The sequence below is a fragment of the Muscardinus avellanarius genome (genome assembly GCF_963383645.1).
Source record: "Muscardinus avellanarius genome assembly, chromosome: X".
In the NCBI taxonomy this organism is placed as follows: domain Eukaryota; kingdom Metazoa; phylum Chordata; class Mammalia; order Rodentia; family Gliridae; genus Muscardinus; species Muscardinus avellanarius.
The window spans coordinates 119082975-119101217 of record NC_137792.1 but is presented as its reverse complement, the minus strand read 5'-3'; the positions used below and the strand labels follow the sequence as shown (position 1 = coordinate 119101217).

Below are 18243 nucleotides of genomic sequence, written 5' to 3'. Positions count from 1 at the left end.
TGTCTGAAGGTGCAGGTTGATTAAAGATGCCTTTAATGACTTGGCTGGTGTTGTCCTTTCTTGCGAACCCCAACTCATTTCCAATATTACAATGACCTTTTGTGCTGATTGACTTTTTTACTAACCACATGTGCAAGACTCATTTAATTACAAACACAAAGCCAGACACTGAAACAAGTTTACTGGGCAACTAACTTATTTTATTCCCATTATAAGATAATAATAACTGTTGTAAGTCTTGTGCTCTTTCCTGAAGATTTAATGTATGTTATCATTCATTTATTTATTCACCAGATTTTTTTTTTGTGGTACCGGAGATGGAACCCAGGGGCATTGTACCTCTGAGCTACACCCCCAGCCCTATTTCTTTTATTCTTTATTTTGAAACAGGTTCTCACTAAGTTGTGAAGGCTGTCCATGAACCATGATCTGGTGTCTGCCTCCTGAATGCTGGGATTACAAGCATGTGCCATTCACCAGAAATTTTTGAGTGCCATTCTGTGCCAGACACTGGACATTGGAAATAAAATGATGAACAAAACAAGCACAGTCTGTTGAACTCAATGGCTAATAGGAGAAAAGAAATAATTACATAAGTAATTGGATATTCTACATCACAGCATGTTGAACACAGGAAGCGTATAGGATGATAGGTGGACTAAACTAGAATTAGGCCCCAACAAAGACTTGTCAGAACATATCATGTAAAGGATGAGCAGGATTTAGCAAGGAGATAAAGGTGGGGAGAAGGGAAAAGGTGCCCTTCAGGCACAAGTAAGTGCATGTATAAAGGCACTGAAGCAGGAAGTAGTGTAGGCTAGTAGAGGAGTTGAAGAAGAGCTAATATGGCTGAATCTTACAGAGTAAATGAGAAGAGATATGAGTGTAGATAATACAACAGGGAATTTTAGCCTATGATTTAGATTTTGGAGTGCATGCTAAGAGCAATGGGAAATCATGAAAAGATTAAGAATAGAGGAAGGCCTGGTCAGATTTGAATTCTAAGACATCAACTCTGCTTGCATTGTGGAGTGTGGACTGGAAAGAAGCAAACACGGAAGAGAGGTCCAGCTAGAACCTGTTGTAGTATTGGCAAGAGATGATGGGGCAGTCCAGATTGAAACAAGTGGATATATCTGTAGTATGTGTGCATATTTTATTTTTATAATTTTATTCATGCATTGTAATTATACATAGTAATGAGGTTCAAGGTGATATAAATATTCATGCTCACAGCTTTTGGTGTATTTTCCTCTGCAACCCAATATGCTACCATCTTCTCCCTCTGTGTACATGGTAGTGGAACCACAGTAATACCTTTATATGTTGCCAAAGGATTATCTGAATCATTCTTTTCTTCTAAATGTTTTTAAGTTATTTTGAGTTAAATTTGGCAGGAGTTTCTGAGGAAATGGTTTAAGGGTGAAAAAGTGATGCATCAATGTTAGTTCTTGAGGTTTTGACTTGAGGGAGTAGAAAGTGGTGACATTTCTAAGACAGAGAACACTGGATAAAGAGAAGGATTGGGAGTAGAGTTAGAATGGTCAGGAAGTCAGTTGCAGACAGGCACAGAAGCAATGTTGAGTAAGGGATTACAGATATGGTTCTGCAGCTCAATGGAAAGATGTAGAGATGGGGACTATGAAATTACTGATTAGTAGAATGATAATAATCAAATTCAGGCATGGTGGCACACAATTGTAATCCCAGCACTTGGGAGGCTAAGACAGGAGGATCATGGTTCACGGCCAGCCTTAGCTACGTAGTGAGGCCGTTTGCAACTCAGTGAGACCCTGTTTCAAAAGAAGAATAAAAAATAGGGATGGGTAGTGTACCTCAGAGGTAGAATGCCCCTGGGTTCCATTCCCAGTACTGCAAACAAAACAAAACAAAACAAAAACATAAAAACAAACAAAAAAAGATAATAGCCATCTCACAATTGAGTGAACTTTTCCTTTTTTGTACTAGTGATTGAACCCAGGGACATGTTACCTCTGAGCTACACTCACCGCTTTTATAATTTCGTATTTTGAAATAGGGTCTAAGTTGTTGAGGTCTCTTAATTTGCTGAGGCTGGCCTCAAACCTTCAGTCTTCCTGTCTCAGACTCCCAAGCACTGGGATTAAAGGCAGGCACCGCCACACCCTGCTTGATTAAACTTCTTTTCCTAAAAGTTCAGGAAATCATGGTTTTTCAACTCAGGAAACCATTAAGAACAAAATTAGTGCCACAGTGATTTAATAAGGTAGTAATTTCTTGCTTATGTACTTTCTAATTGTACTGTGGCTTATCCAAAGAAAGTATTTCAGCTTTAAAAATAGATTTGATATTATTAGAATAATAGACAATTATTTTACAGCAGTTCAGCTGCTTTATGACTTTTTTTTACTGACATTATCAACTCCTATATTCATCTTTATTTTGCATAAAACTTAAAAAGAGTTCATCTGATAGAAAAGTAGTTTTAACATTTTCCCATGAAGAGGCTTTAAACTTTCCTAATGTATTAATTTTTTGAATGTCCAGAGAAAGAGAGTGAGAATGAGTCATATGACAATTTAGGAGGAAGGATAGCTAAATGCAGGTTGGTGGTATTATTTTTGATAATTGTGCTTTATATCATCACAGAGAGTAATTACTAATTTTTTTGTTTTATCCCACTACATATACCCTTTATGAAAACAGGAGCTTTTGTCTATTGTATTCATGGCTATAATTCCAACACCTAAACTAGTGCCTTGCACATAGTAAGTGTTTAATGCATATTTGAATAATAAGTTAATGATTTATATCTTAATAGCGATTGTTAGAGAAATTTCCAAAAATGTTGAAATTTACCCATATTGAAAAAGATGTATATATATATATATATATACACACACATTTATATACATGCATCTCAAAAGTAAGATAGAAATATTTTTATTTATCATATTTTAATCTTCCATCTGTGGCTTCTCATTCTTACAGATTTTGAGTTTTCTGTGTTTACCAGGGAAAGGTATTAAATTCCCTTTCCAGTTATCTCAAGAGTCTCACACACATGATCTCTTTTATTTCTGATAATATACAAAACTTTCATTTTATATCAAGGCAAATGACACAATAATTTACTGAACAATACATTATACTTCTCTGGGAAATTTGTTTTACGTGCAATATTCATCAAAGGGCTATAACAAAGGATAACTGTTTAATACAATAGGATTATCCATAAAAAGAACGAATACAACTTTTATATTGCTAATGATGAAGGCAAATTGAGACAAAGGCTCAAAGTAACAGCAAAATGGATTTTTAAAAAGCTGGGTGTGTTGGGGTGGCACGCCCAGTATTTGTATGAAAAACCACGCCTCAGGGTCTAAATGAAAGTACTGACAGGCTGGGGAAAACAGTTTTACAGGTTGAAATGAAAATCTCCTTTGTTCACAGACAGCAAGCTCCTTTCAATTTCACTTCTCCATCCTGGTCTCTCGATAATTCTTGCTTCATCATTCAAGGGTAACTAAGTGTTGTCACATTTATCCTAGTTAGCGGAATAAACAACAACAACAAAACCCTACATTTCTAGCTCTAACCTTTAGGCTAAATGAGCTACTGCGCTCAGCCGGGGAAACGAATCTGCTTTTGACCTTCACGTAAACATTTCAGATTAGAAAGGTGGTAGTGGCCAGTCGGCACCAGCCACCAAAAAACTACATTACCCAGAACGCACTGTTCTTCTTCCGCCTTCTACCTAGGGAATGCCTAACTTGATCTCATTTCCACAAGCAATAGTCACATGACACGTTTCCTGTCAAGATGGCGGATAATCTCCCTTCGGAGTTTGATGTGATCGTTATAGGGACGGGTATGTGTGGCCCCGATACTCCCCCGGCAGAGTGTAGGAAGTCTGTCTTGTTCCAACCTTCTCTGTCAGTGACTAGGGTTGGCGAGAAATGCCCGGGGGTCGAGGCCGAGAGGGAGGACGGAAAGGAAGTGAGGTAGTCTGGTGTCAGCGCGGGACTTGGCAGCTCCAGGGAGGGGCTTGGACCCGCGGTGTTTAGCGCCATTTGAGTAGGGGTCGATCTGGTCGACGCCGATTGCTGAGGTTGGTTGCTGCGGTGGTTCCTGTTAATTTCCTTAGAGGGAGGTGGGTTGCAGTTTCATGAGAATGGAGGGTTGTGATTATATCAAAGGAGACGCCTTTGGCATGACATGGTTCCCCCCCTTGTTTTCAAGGTGATTACCCCATCATTTTGCCTCGCCATTTCATAGGACTTTGTCATAGCTCTGTATGATCCTATGGTACAGTGCATTTCAGATACAACTGAATGCGCAGGTTTAGCAGGAAAGATGTTCAGTTGTTGCCCTTGTTAGAGAGGGAAAGGAAATGGATTCTTTTTTTGTTGTGTCGAGAAGCCTATGGAATTGTATTTTGAGGTAGCCATTCTTGCTTTAGGACGCCGAAAGAAAGCATTTTATTCGCCACCATTCATCTGACCACGCACAACTAAATGTGCTGAGAACAAGTGGTTCAAGTGCTTTCCATCGTTTGTTCTCCAATTTTTGGGTGGAGACAGACCCTTTCCCCACAATTTCTAGTTGACAAATGAAACGTACTACACATAACAGAAGACATTTGGCACAGTTAGCGTTTTGTTCCTTGGCAGTGCAAAGGATGGATTGTACATGGAGTGAAATCGGCTCTTGGGTGTGGTTTCCTCCTGTCTGTATAACGTGGTAGGCTGGAGAAGCTGTGGTGGATAATACAACGGTACCCCGTCCATTGTATTAATGAATTCAGTTTGCTGTTTTTCCAAACAGTAGGAGCAGCCATGTTTCCAGCGTCGGATTAAAAATAAGTCACCTGTTTTCAGTTGCTTATTACCTAATCAGTGTGCTAAGCACTTAACAAGCAAGATGTAATCCTCACAAAAACCTTAAAGAATAGGTAGTCTCTTCATTTTACAGAATAGAAAGAAAAGGAGCTTGAAATCTAACTTGCCCAAGTTCACCCTGCTAGTAAATTTGGACAGGCCTATTCCAGTCCAAAAAGAATATCAGGTGTTCTCTATCTCAGAGTTGACCTACACTGGCAGAAATAATTGTAAAACATGGTTCTAGATCTTGTTTATCCGTTAATTAAGCTGTGTTAATTGAAAAAGCCAGCCACTTAATCTCTCAGAGCCTCAGTTTCCTCCTCTTGAAAATAGAGAGGGTATTTTACATAGCCTTTAAGGTGTTGCCTAACCAAAATTCTCTTATTCTAGTGGTGTCTGGGTAATTGTTTTTAGAACAGCAAAGTCATCTTTATTTTTGGTCTGAAAACAGCATGGCTGCAGATAACCTGGCTATAGCTGTTACAAACAGATGTTGGATGAGAGCTTGAACCAGCCATTAGACTGTTCACATTTTCTTTCCTGTCTACTCTAAAATGGAAAGCCACATCCATTTTACAGTAGCTTTTTTCCAACCATACTTGAGTTCTGTATTCTCTTTCTTGTTACCATAGGACATGGGTTTATTTTTTTAATTTTTATTTAATTATTTTCTTTTGTGGTACTGGGGATGGAACCCAGGGGCATTCTGCCTCCAAGCCACATTCCCAGCCCAATTTTTTATTCTTTATTTTGAAACAGGGTGTCACTGAGTTGCAAAGGGCCTCACTAAATAGCTGAGGCTGTCTGTGAACTGCGATCTTTCTCTCTCAGCCGCTCAAATGCTGAGATTACAAGGCTGCGCCACCATGTTCGGCTTTATTTTTATTTTTTGGTGGCACTGGGGATTGAACCCAGGGGCATTTTACCTCCAAGCTACACCCTGCCAGCCCTATTTCATTTTTATTTTTTTATACAAGATCTCATTAGGTTGATGAGAGTAAAATAAGACTGTCCTGGAACCTTTGAACCTCTTGTCTCAGTCTCCTAAGTACTTGGATTACAGGCCTGCGCCACCACACCTAGCTGGGTGTGATTTTTTAAAATTGAATCAAGGGAGATTTTTCTTACTGGGTTCAAATGTTAGTTGATGAGAGGTTTTTTTTTTTTTTTTTTTTTTTTTTTTTTTTTTTTTTGTACTGAGGAATGAACCCAGGAGTGTTACCTCCAGACCCTTTTTAATTGTTTTTAATTTTGAAACAGGTTCTCAAGTTGCTGAGACTGGCCTTGAATGATCTTCATATATCAGCCTCCCAAGTGCTGGGATTAAAGGCATGGGCCATCAGTGCTGACTGGAATATTCTTATAATACACATTTTGCCTCGTGGTACGGTTTAAAATATGATGTAGATTCCTCCTGTTGGAAGTAGGAAGATCTTATGAGAAATTCATCTTAAAGGTTAAGTTGCTTAACCCAGAATGCTTAGTGATGACGCATTCTGGGCTTTATCAAGCACATAACTTAAATTTTATGATATGCAGCTTTGTTTTAGGTCCATCAAATGTATAAATATTGGATAAAAGAATAATTTCTCTAAAAATATTTTTAACAATTCCCACTGTTGCTTTTGAGACTATTTTAATGTTTTTGAACTACTTTATAAAACAGTTTGCTAAAAGTATCCTTTAACACGTGTTTGCTTATTAAATGGATTATTTTGAATAACTTACAGGAAAAGTGTTTCATTACTTGAGTTTTTTAACAAAAGGGGAATTAACCATCATGGACTAGAAATATGAAGAAACAGGCTATGAGATGTAATTTTTCATTTAGAAGAGTTCTAGTTAAAATGTTATTAAGAGACAATTACTTCAGTAGAGTCATCTGAGATATTTTGAAATCCCTTCACCCTTGACTAATTTATATTCTTATTTTCTGTAAGACAGGATAAAAGCTTTTCTGTAAAGACATGTTTTCATGTGATTATGGTAAAATTAAATGTATGCACTTTCTTAGTTAAGCCCATTTCTTTTTAAATCAGAAAATATAGAAAATAGCTCTTGTATAACCAAAGGAAGAGGAAATAAGATAAAGTACTTGAACTGGGGGAAAAAGTGAAGAAAATGGAACAAAAATAGTGCCAGTAACAGAATAGCTACTAGAGGAGACTTATCTGGCAGCCTGTATAATAATTTACAGAGCCAAGAATTCAACAAAAGAGCAGGCAAGATGTAAGTTGCAAGAGCGCTGTGATGATATTGATATACTTAGTGTGTAGGAGAATCCTTCAGGTCTTAGAACATATTTAGTTTTATTTTAGGAATAGCTCTAGTGTGCTCAGAGCATATTAGAACTATTTCATTTATAAGTAATGTTACCGACATCTGTAAAAATGATGTTTGGTAATGCTCTTTGATTTCCAAGTACAGTTGCTATGTGTATCTATATAGAAGAGACAAACACTTGAAATGCAAACCTACATCAAGCAGAACGGTGCCCTGTCACCATTTAGTGCAGGGACACTCATTTTTCATTTTTCAGGCTATTCAACTCATATTTGTTGAGGACCTAGTTAGTTCCCTGCCCTTGTGAATTTTATTGCTTTTGCTCAGAAATGTTTTGAGTTTCCTGACAGTCATATTCCCAAAGCTTTTTTTTTTTTTTTTTTTGTACTGAGGATTGAACCCAAGGGTGTTCTACCACTGGGCTACATGCCTAGACCTTTTTTATTTTGAGATAGGGTTTTGTTAAGTTGCCCAGGCTATCCTTGATCCTGCAAGCTTCTTAGGCTCCCAAATATTGAGATTACAGGTATGTACACTACCTTTTTCAGCCCCAAAGCTATACCTAAGACAACATGGCTTTTTTTGTTTTAGCCTTCTTTCTTTCTGAAGACCATGCAAGATTTTAATCTGCATTCATTTCCTTTTTCTTTTTCTTTCTTTTTTTTTTTTTTCGGTACTGGGGATAGAACCCAGGGCCTTTTACCAATGAGTCATACCCCCAGCCCTGTTTTATTTTCTATTATGAAATGGGGTCTCACTAAGTTGCTAGGGCTTCACTAAGTTGCTGACACCGGTGGTGACCCTATAATCTTCCTGTCTCATCTTTCTGTGCATTGGCGTTACAAGTGTGCACCACTATGCCTGGCCATTCCTTTTTTTTTTTTTTTAATCACAACACATTATCTTTTGGAGTTCTCCTAAGATGGGCTGTACAGTAAGTCAGCTTGGGTTTTTTTTTTTTCTTCCTTGCAGAAAGTAAACACACAGATTCTTTAAAAGAGCTTTATTAGTTGGGCATGCATACTTGTAATCTCAGCATTTGGGAGGCTATGACAGGAGATTTGCTGTTCATGGACAGCCTCGGCTACTTAGTGAGTCTTTTTGCAACTCAGTGAAACCCTGTTTCAAAATAAATAGGGCCGGGGGTTTAGCTTGGTTGTAGAATGCCCCTGGGTTTCGTCCCCAGTACTGCAATAAATAAATAAATAAATAAATAAATAAATAAATAAATAAAATAAAAAGAGCTTTCTTGCTAAAGATTAAGGAAAAAGAGAAGGTATACCAAAAGTAACAGGCATGAGGGAAATTCCCAGGGGTGTTTTGTCCCTACATCCTGCTTTCCTGAAATGAACTTGTTCAGCATAACGCAGTGAGAGACGTGACAGCATGCTGTGTGGTGATCACCTGAACTTGCTACTGTATGACTTTGGACAAATTGCAGAATCTCTTGGGACATCAGTTTGCTCATTAGTAAAGTGAGAGATTTGAAATAAGTGATCTCTCTCCTCGGGTTTGGTGGCGCGCGCTTGTAATCCCCGCGCTTGGGAGGCTGAGACAGGAGGATCCGTGCAGCTTCAAAGCCAGCCTCGGCTGGCTTAAGAGACCCTGTTTCCAAATAAAATATAAAATAGGCCTGGGAGTGTAGCCCGGACGTAGAAGGCCCCTGGATTCCATCCCCAGTACCACACACACAAAAAAGCGATCTCTAAGCTAAGGCTTTGTCTACCAGGTCTAAAGTTAGCATTGTGTGCCTAATTATAACCTTGTGTCCTTGAGAAAAAGGTTTAATTTTGTTCTGTGTAGTCCTTTTCAGAAGTCAACTCAGGCGGAGAGCATGGTGGCGCACACTTGTAATCCCAGCATTGGAGAGGCTGAGACCGGAGGATCGCGGTTCGCGGACAGCCTCAGCTACTTAGTGAGGCCCTCTGCAACTCAGTGAGACCCTGTTTCAAAATAAAGAATAAAAAACAGGGATGGAGCTGGAGGTATCACTCAGAGGTAGAATGCCCCTGGGTTTCATCCCCAGACCACCCCCCCACACACACACACACAAAAGAAGTCAACTCAGTTTTTAAATATACTTTTTAAAATTTTCCATCGAAATGGCTGATTAGAAAACATTTTCTTGAAAATGATAAGCTGGTTTTCTCAGGAAAGGTCATATAGTTAGTGTAGCCCCAAATCTTTTTTCTTTTTTGGTGCTAGGGAGCTAATCTAGGAACATTTTACTTCCAAGCTATTCTCCCAACCATTTTTATTTTTATTTTATTTTTTTATTTTGAAACAGGCTCTTGCCAAGTTGCTGAGTGTCTCACTAAATTGCTGAGGTTAGCCTCAAACCTGTGATCCTCTTGTCTTAGCCTCCCAACTATTGTGATTACAGGCTTGCACCATCACACCAGGCCAGTTCGTTTCTTCCTTCCTTCCTTCCTTCCTTGCCTGCCTGCCTGCCTGCCTGCCTGCCTGCTTTCTTTCTTTCTTTCTTTCTTTCTTTCTTTCTTTCTTTTGCAGTACTGGGGATGGAACCCAGGGGTATTCTACTTTGAGGTATATATCCACCCATATTTTTTATTTTTGATTTTAAAACAGGGTTTCACTGAGTTGCAAAAGGCCTCACTAAGCAGCTGAGGCTGTCCTCAAGCTGTGATCCTCCTGTCTCAGCCTCCTGCATGATAGGATTAGAAGCATGCGCTACCATGCCCAGTTACCAGACCAGTTCTTTATGTTTTTGAATGGAAATGTTAAGGTAGTTAACCTGGAGTGGCAGCCCATTCATTGTCTAAATTGCTTATAATAGTAGTGTAGCTTCTGTAAATCACAGGTGATAGCAATGCTGTAGGGAGATGTCTTCAAAACTAATATTTGCTAAATATTTATTTATGACAGACTCAACATAAGTGATCACCTCTCAGGACGACTATATGTGATTTTACATCACAGAATGTATATACCTCCAAACATCCATAAACCTGTTGTCTAAAGCAAGCAGGGTTTTTGTTTTATAATTGCAAGATGCTACTTGTTTGTGGGTAATGAGATGAGTTCCAGCATTAAAATAATATACCAGCATTAATAATAATAATAATAATAATAATAAATAATTAATAATAATAATAATTCCAGCATTAAAATAATACTAGCGGTAAAAACGAATGTTTTATTTACATACATACATATTTTGGGGGTGGGTGGGGCAGAATTTTAGTGTAGAGAATATTGGTTAATTGAAGCAAAGTGAAAATGATATTTCAGAAGCCCTTTAGTTTTATAAATGGCCTGCTTTATATTTTATTTACTTTGACATGCATGATCTCATTTGAGCTACAAATAAGATACATTTGAGATTCTTTAGGAAATATTTGATAGGAAATAGATACAAATGAGATTTTATAGGAAACAGTTCCTATAAAATGCTTATGAGTGCTTCAAACTGTGGTTGATTTTTATGGCCATAACGCCATACTGAGGTGCTTCTATTACCATAACTATTGCCAGAATGCTTTCCAGAAAAGGCTCATGATTTCCATGGAGAACAATGGAAAGATTCAAGAGCCCGCTTCATCTTCTCCTCTTCCCATTACCTTCTCGGTGGGAAAATACCTTTGTGTATCTATTACCACTGTTTTCATCAGATTTCTTACCTAGTAGTTTACAGATTCTTTTCTTCTTTTCTATTTTTTTCAGCTTATTTATCATTTGTTTTGAACAGATTTAGTATTCAATTTAGCATAGTCTGAAATCACTTCCTCTTCAGTAGAATAAATGCCAAAGGAACAAAAGAGAGTCTACAGATTTTGCTGTTCTGAAAAATGCTTTGTACTTCTTCAGACGTATATTGGTAGAGAAGTCTTTTCTGCACTCAATACCAAGAAAAGTATGGGGGGTTAGCCAGTTCTGGAGAAGGCTCTCTCAGAGTCGCTTACCCTTCCTGGTAAATCATAAATTCGAGTCAGTCCCGTAGAGAGAACCACATCTGTTACCTGAGTTCCCTCAGCAGCATCATTTTCATCTCCCCTGCTTCTTGTCATTTTCTCATTTTCTCTAGTGTTCTCATGATGTTTTGGATAATTCAGGCTACAGCAATTAAAATCAAATGCGTCTGTTCACCCTCACATTCTCATGTTTAACATAAAATCCCAATGCACAGAAACAATTATAATTCCATATAATTGACCTGTTGTTACACATGCTAAATCATCCCCTATTCTGTTTTAGTGTTAAGTCTTTGATCTGAAAAATGTGGCTGTGCTTATTATATATAAGTAGATCTAAATGTAAAATCGAATAAAAAATAACTCTCAGTGCCTAGTTTATAATCTGTAGAGATATTGGAAACATTTTGGGGACATTCAGTTGTGGCCAGCAGCTACGGATACTTCCTGAGATGTTGATTTATGATTTTTTGGATTTACAAATATAATTTAATTAAAGGGCACTGTAAAAAGAATGTATTGTAGATATTGATTTGTCAGCATTATGAATATGAGAGCTAGCATGCTATCATATTGATGCGCTTAAAAACAGTTTGCATGAAGAGGCCAGTGGCAGCTTGGCCATTGTAATGCCTGATGTAAATGTTTCATCTTTTATTGGATTTTACCAAGAACGGAGGTCGGTAACATAGAAAAGTACTAACACCTACCTTTTTTCTTAGCAGTTTTTTCATATACTTTGTATTCTTTCATTTGATTCTTACAATGGCCCTGTGGTGGTAAATATCATGTCACCTCCTTACAAATGTGGAGCATGAGTCTTAGCTAAGTTCAACCTGGGTCAAACAGTTAAGACTGAAGTTGCTCTGCTGAGGCTTAGATACTAGACTGAGCTTGTTTTATTGCTCCGAGCGAAAAATACCTTAAAACTATCAAGGTTAAATTCTTTTGCCCTGGGTTTGCGGTTGGCACTTTTCAATCCCAATGACAATAGCCTCATGCCACCTCTTTATAATTGACCGCATCATGGCATCTGTATCAGCTTGTAAACCTTTTGACCAAGGTGATCAGAATGACATGGTTATGTTTACCCCTTAAAATTGAAAAAAAAAAAAGAATCACAGCCACTAAATCAATGGCAAGACGTGATCAGAGACATACAATCGCATTTTAAGATATAATTTGATTCAGTCAGTAAAAATTCTTAATTGATTCTAAGATACGTGATTTTCCACTTAAATAATATCTGCAGGTGCTAGTGTTTGCCACATAAGTTTCCTTTAGTGTTCTCTACTTGCACAGTCAGTTTTCAGGTTTATGTATGGGACTCAGTGTCCAACTTCTAAAGCTTACTTTTTTTCTTTACTGTGCCTGGGATCAAACCCAGACTTTGCTCATGCTAGGCAAGGACTCTACTACTCAACTGAATCCTTCAGCCCTGAAGCTTTTCTTTTTTGATTCTTTTGGTTCCTACAGACTTCAACAGTTGTTAGCATTTACAGTGGATGTATCATGTGTCTTAATTGACAAGACAGATATGGTAATATTTGTTTACAGGCCCTCTCATTAAGAAAAAAGAGTAATAACTAACACTTTTATGCATCAATGTCCAGACCTTTTCTTTTTTTTTGTATGTGTGCATAGATGTATATGTACTTTTATTTACAAAATGTATCGTTATGTTGGCGGTTTTATTTATTTATTTTATTTTTTATTTATTTATTTATTTTGGTGGTACTGGGGTTCCTGGAAGCCCTTCTACCTCCGGGCTACACTCCCAGACCTATTTTTGCATTTTTATTTGAAAACAGGGTCTCCTAAGCCAGCGCGCGGGGCTAGCTTCGAACATGCGTGATCCTCCTGTCTCTGTCTCCCAAGCGCGGGGATTACAAGCGTGCGCCACCACACCCGGCATGTTGGCTGTTTTAAAACCTGCTTTTTTTCTTCTTAATTTGTCATGAATATTATTCCACGTCAACCAGATATTATTCACCATTGCTTGTTTCAAAGCCTTTTCATTTGGAGATAATGGTAAACTCACATGTAATTTTAAGAAATAATATAGGAAGACACTGTAGAGTGTTTTTTTTTCAAGTGGTAAGATCTTGCATACTTTTAGCACAATCAGGAAATTTTTATCTAATGATATTCTTCATATTTCACTAGTTTTAATATACATGTTTGTGTGCGGTATGTGTGTATGTGTGTGTGTTTGTAGTTCTTTGCATTCTTGTAGTTTTGTGTGAATACCACCACAGTCAAGATACAGTCACCGTCAGGACCTCTAATGGTGCCTTTTTATATTTATATACCTCTTCCTTTCCCTGTCCCTAAGCCCTAGAAAATTCTAACCTGTACTTCATCTCTAGAATTAAATTATTTCAAAATTTATATTAAATATTGTTTAAAATACCTACTTAACAAATAGCCTTTTATGTGGATATCCTTTCATTTAGGCAGTCAGACTTTTCATTGTTTCTTTTTTTATATAGACTCGTGATGAGCATGTTGTACTTTGGGGGGCACATTTATTTCCTTAGGGTAAATATCTGTAACTATGATTTTTGGATTGAATTCTTAGAATACGTTCACTAATGCTTCTGATTTATATCGATAAACTGTTTTAAGGAAAGTTCCTCAATCTATAATCTCACCAGCTGAGTATGAATATGCTTATTTTCCTATATTCCTTCAACATTGGCTATAAATGTCTTAATTTTTAATTAGTCAACTTGATAGACAAATAATGTTTTCTCACTTGAATTCACATTCTGTTATGATAAGTGAAGCTCAATATTCATTATGAATTTTGGTCATCTATGTTTTCTTTAAAAATGTACTTTATCCTATTTTCCATTGTCATGATTTTTTCATATCAGTGTATAATAATTTTTATACACTAAAGACCTCAATTCTTTGTCATATGTAGTTTATTTTTTAAAGTTAAGCTTTTTTTTTAAAGCCAGGTGTGATAGTACATGCCTGTAAGCCTAGTAACTTGAGAGGCTGAGACAGAAGGATTGTAGGTTCGAGACCAGTCTCAGCAATTTAGCAAGACTCTAAGCAACTTAGCATGACTCTGTTTCAAAACAAAAAATTAAAAGGTCTGGGGTGTGTACCTCAGAGATAGAACCCTCCTGGGTTCAATCTCCAGTACAAAAAGAAAAATTAAGTTTTTTGGTAGACACGTAATATTTATACATATTTGTGAGTTACAGTGTGATGTTTTTATTCATATATACATTGTGTAATGATCACCTTAGGGCAGTTAGTATATCTATCACCTTAAAATTTATCATTTCTTTATGGTGAGCTATTCAAAATCCTCTCTTCTGGCTATCATGAGATATATGAATTATTATTATTAATTATATTCTATTGTGCCATAGATCATCACAACTCATTTCCCCTAGCTGGTTTTTTTTTCCCCTGAAAGCCATTCTAAATAGGGTTAAGTGGTATCTTATTGTGGTTTTAATTTACATTTACCTAATGGTTATTGGTGCAGAGCATTTTTCCTATATCTGTTGGCCATTTAAACATGTTCTTTGAGAAATGTCTCTATAGATCTTTAGCCTATTTTTATATTGGATTACTTTATTTTTATTTCTTTTTTGCTATTGAGTTGGATGTTAACCTCTTGTCATATATATATATATATATATATATATATATATATATAGTTTTCAGATATTTTCTCTAATTTCCATAGGTTGTCTTTGCTCAGGTAAATGTCTCCTTTGCTGTACAAACCTTTTTTATTTTATTTAATCACATCTGTCCATTTTTACTTTTGTTATCTGTGTAGTAGGGGTCATATCCAAAAAATCTTTTCCTGGAACATTGTCTAAAGTGTTGATCCTATGTCTTCTTTTAGCTATTTTATAGATTCAACTTTTAAATTTAAGCCCTTAAGCCATTTTGAGTTTAGTTTTTATAAGTAGTGAGAGAGTTCTGCATGTGTGAATATCCAATTTTCCTAGCACCATTTATTGAACAGATTGTCTTTTTTCCATTGTGTTTTCTGGATTCTTTTGTCAAAAAAATCATTCGGTTGTATATGTGTGGGGTATTTTGGGGCTTTTTATTGCTGTTGCATTGGTCTTTGCATCTTTTTTTAAAAATGGTGCATTGTAAGCATACATCTTGAAGTTCAGGGTGATTGAGGCATACATGCACACAATACTCACTGAGCCCTCCCCCGTCTTACCCCATTCTCTTCCCCACCCCTCCTTCCTCTCCTCAGCACAGTGATGGACTTTGATAAGTTTGTTTATGTACATCATGGTAATTGAGGTGCTTCCTTCTCCCCTCCCATCACCCCCAGTAAGATCCCCTTCTTCACTCATCTAAGGTTTCTCTTGCTTTGTTTGGAGTTCCTCCTGTGTCCAAATTTCTCCCCAGCTTCCACATATGAGTGAGAACATCTGACCTTTCACTTTTATGACTGACTAATTTCACTTAGCATAATGTTCTCCAGTTCCCTACAAATGGCTTTAGTTTGTTCTTTATGGCTGAGTAAAATTTCATTGTGTACCTATCCCATAGTTTTGTAATTCATTTATCTGTTGATAGCCATCTCAGCTGGTTCCATAGTTTGGCAGTAGAGAGTTGTGCAGCTATAAAAATAGACATGCATGCACTGATCTGTTTGGTTTCCATTCTTTTGGGTAGATACCCAGAAGTGGTAGAGCTGGGTCATATGGTAAGTTTGTTCCCATTCTTCTGAGGATCCTCCACACTGTTTTCCAAAGTGATTACACTTATCTGCAATCCCACTAACAGTGTGTCAGAGTTCCTACTTCTTTGCATCCTCTCCAACATTTGTTTATCCATTACCCTTCTGTTTTAGTCAGTGCAGCTTTGTTGTTACTTTAAAATCAGGTATTGTGATGTCTCCAGTTGTATTGTTTTTGCTCAAGATAGATACATTTGTCTATTGGGGGATTTTCTGGTTCCATTATTAATTTTAGGATTTTTTTCCCTGGTTCTGTAAAGAATGACATTTTTCTTTTTTTTTTTGTGGTACTGGGGTTCCTGGAAGCCCTTCTTCCTCCGGGCTACACTCCCAGACCTATTTTTTATATTTTTAAAATTTGGAAATAGGGTCTCTTAAGCCAGCACAGCTGCCTTCGAACCTGCGCGATCCTCCTGTCTCCGCCTCCCATGCGCGGGGATTGCAAGCGTGCGCCACCACGCCTGGCGACATTGGTATTTTGAAAGAAAGTGTATTGAGTCTATAGATCATTCTCAGTAGTGTGGACGTTCTACCATTTAATTCTTCCAGTCTATGAATAATATTTATTTGTATTTTCTTTTTTCAGTATTTTATAGCTTTAATTGTAGAGCTCTTTCATTTCTTTGGTGAAATTTATTCCTAGGGGTTTCTGTGGTTATTGTAAATGAGATTATTTTCCTAATTTCTTTTTCAGATAGTTCACTTCTAGAATATAGAAACATTTCTCATGTCTGTGTATTGATTTGTATCATTTAGCTTTCCTGAATTTCTTTCTTTCTTTCTTTCTTTCTTTCTTTCTTTCTTTCTTTCTTTCTTTCTTTCTTTCTTTCTTTCTTTCTTTCTTTCTTTGTGATACTGGGGTTCCTGGAAGCCCTTCTACCTCCAAGCTACACTCCCAGACCTATTTTATACTTTTTTTCTTTTTTTGAAAACAGGGTCCCTTAAGCCAGCGCGGCTGGCTTCGAACCTGCGCGATCCTCCTGTCTCCACCTCCCAAGCGTGTGGATTACAAGCGTGCGCCACCACGCCTGGCACATTTGCTGAATTTCTTTATTATTTTCAACAGGCTTTTGGTGGAATTTTAAAGGTTTTCTATACACAAGAACATGTGTTCTTCATACAAGCACAATTTGATGACTTCTTTTCCATTTTGGATGTCCTTTATTTTTTATTTTCTTGTCCCAATGCTTTTGCTAGGATTTCCAATACTATGGCGAATAAAAGAGATAAAAGTGAACATACATGTCTTTTTTCAGATTATTAGAGGAAAAGCTTTCGATTTTTTTCTCCATTCAGGTATGTTAGCTATGGTTTGTTCATGTATGAACTTTCAGCGTAGATTGTTTTAAAGTGCAACATATCAAGAGTCAAGTAGAAAGAATAGAGTGGGTCGTCAGATCTTTTGGGAGATGGTACTTTTTCTTCTTTAAATCTATAGAAATCACAAAAAGGTACCATTTGAATACAAACAACATTATAGCATCTAGTCTGAAAAACAGCAAACTAAGAGTAAAACGGAACCAGAGTGGAAGTATTTGCAACTCATACCAAAGGACTAATTATACATAAAGAGTTCTTTCAGATTTCTGTGAGAAACATCAAAATCTCTACAGATAAATGGGAAGAGCATATAGGCAAACGAAAATCAAAATGTTCAGCTAAGTGTTGGGAAACATTTTTTGTTATTAATAGGCAAACGCAAAATAACTTAATAATTAAAACATTAAGCAAAAGTACTAATTGCTGATGAAGTTGTGTTCAGTTGCTGTACTGATGTTATATATTGGGACGCTGGCAAAGTAATATGACAGTTGATACTAAGTGTTGTAAATATGTTTGTTGCTTTACACTCAGTAACCCCAGATATAAGAGTTTATTCTAAGAAAATCACTCAATAGAGATAAAAAGCGAAAAAAAATGATGGTATCCATTTTGAAACTAGAGCATATTTTTATATATGTTAAATAAACCATATATTTTGAAGGAGGCTAGCTGGCTGGCTGGCTGGCTAGTAGAATCCACAAAATTAGAGTCTAACCAAGGATCTGGTCCAAGCTTTCTGTTTTATCCTAAATAGCGCAATACTTTCCCTTTCAATGTACAGTAATAAAATGAATTCTCATTTGTGTGGTACACAAAACTTTACCAAAACATTACCAATCCATTTAAAGTTCTGTGTGTGGTCTTTCATCTCCTCTTCCTTTCCTGAGATGTAACAAATTTATTCAGTTGTATTAATTTGTATTTTAAAGTGGGTTTATTATGTGCATGTATCTCTAAGCAGTATAGTTGTAGTTTTTTTCCTGTTTTTGATTCCTGCCTAACTCTCACAATTCTACTGAACGTATTCTTTGCATAACTTGGTGTTGTAGTACATTGGTGTTATATTCATGCAATTCATCCATATAGGTGCATATATCTGTGATTT

The 18243-nt window shown here is 36.9% G+C and overlaps 1 protein-coding gene across 1 annotated transcript in view; it reads left to right on the top strand.

Moving 5' to 3' along the window:
• Positions 1–3795: 3795 nt before the first annotated feature.
• CHM (CHM Rab escort protein) overlaps positions 3796–18243 on the top strand; it is a gene marked incomplete at its 3' end in the record, with an annotated part of 160434 nt that continues 145986 nt past the window's right edge. The window contains exon 1 of the mRNA XM_080719412.1: positions 3796–3850. Coding sequence (XP_080575538.1) covers positions 3802–3850 — 49 coding nt within the window. The 5' untranslated portion in view covers positions 3796–3801. The remainder of the gene's footprint in view (positions 3851–18243) is intronic.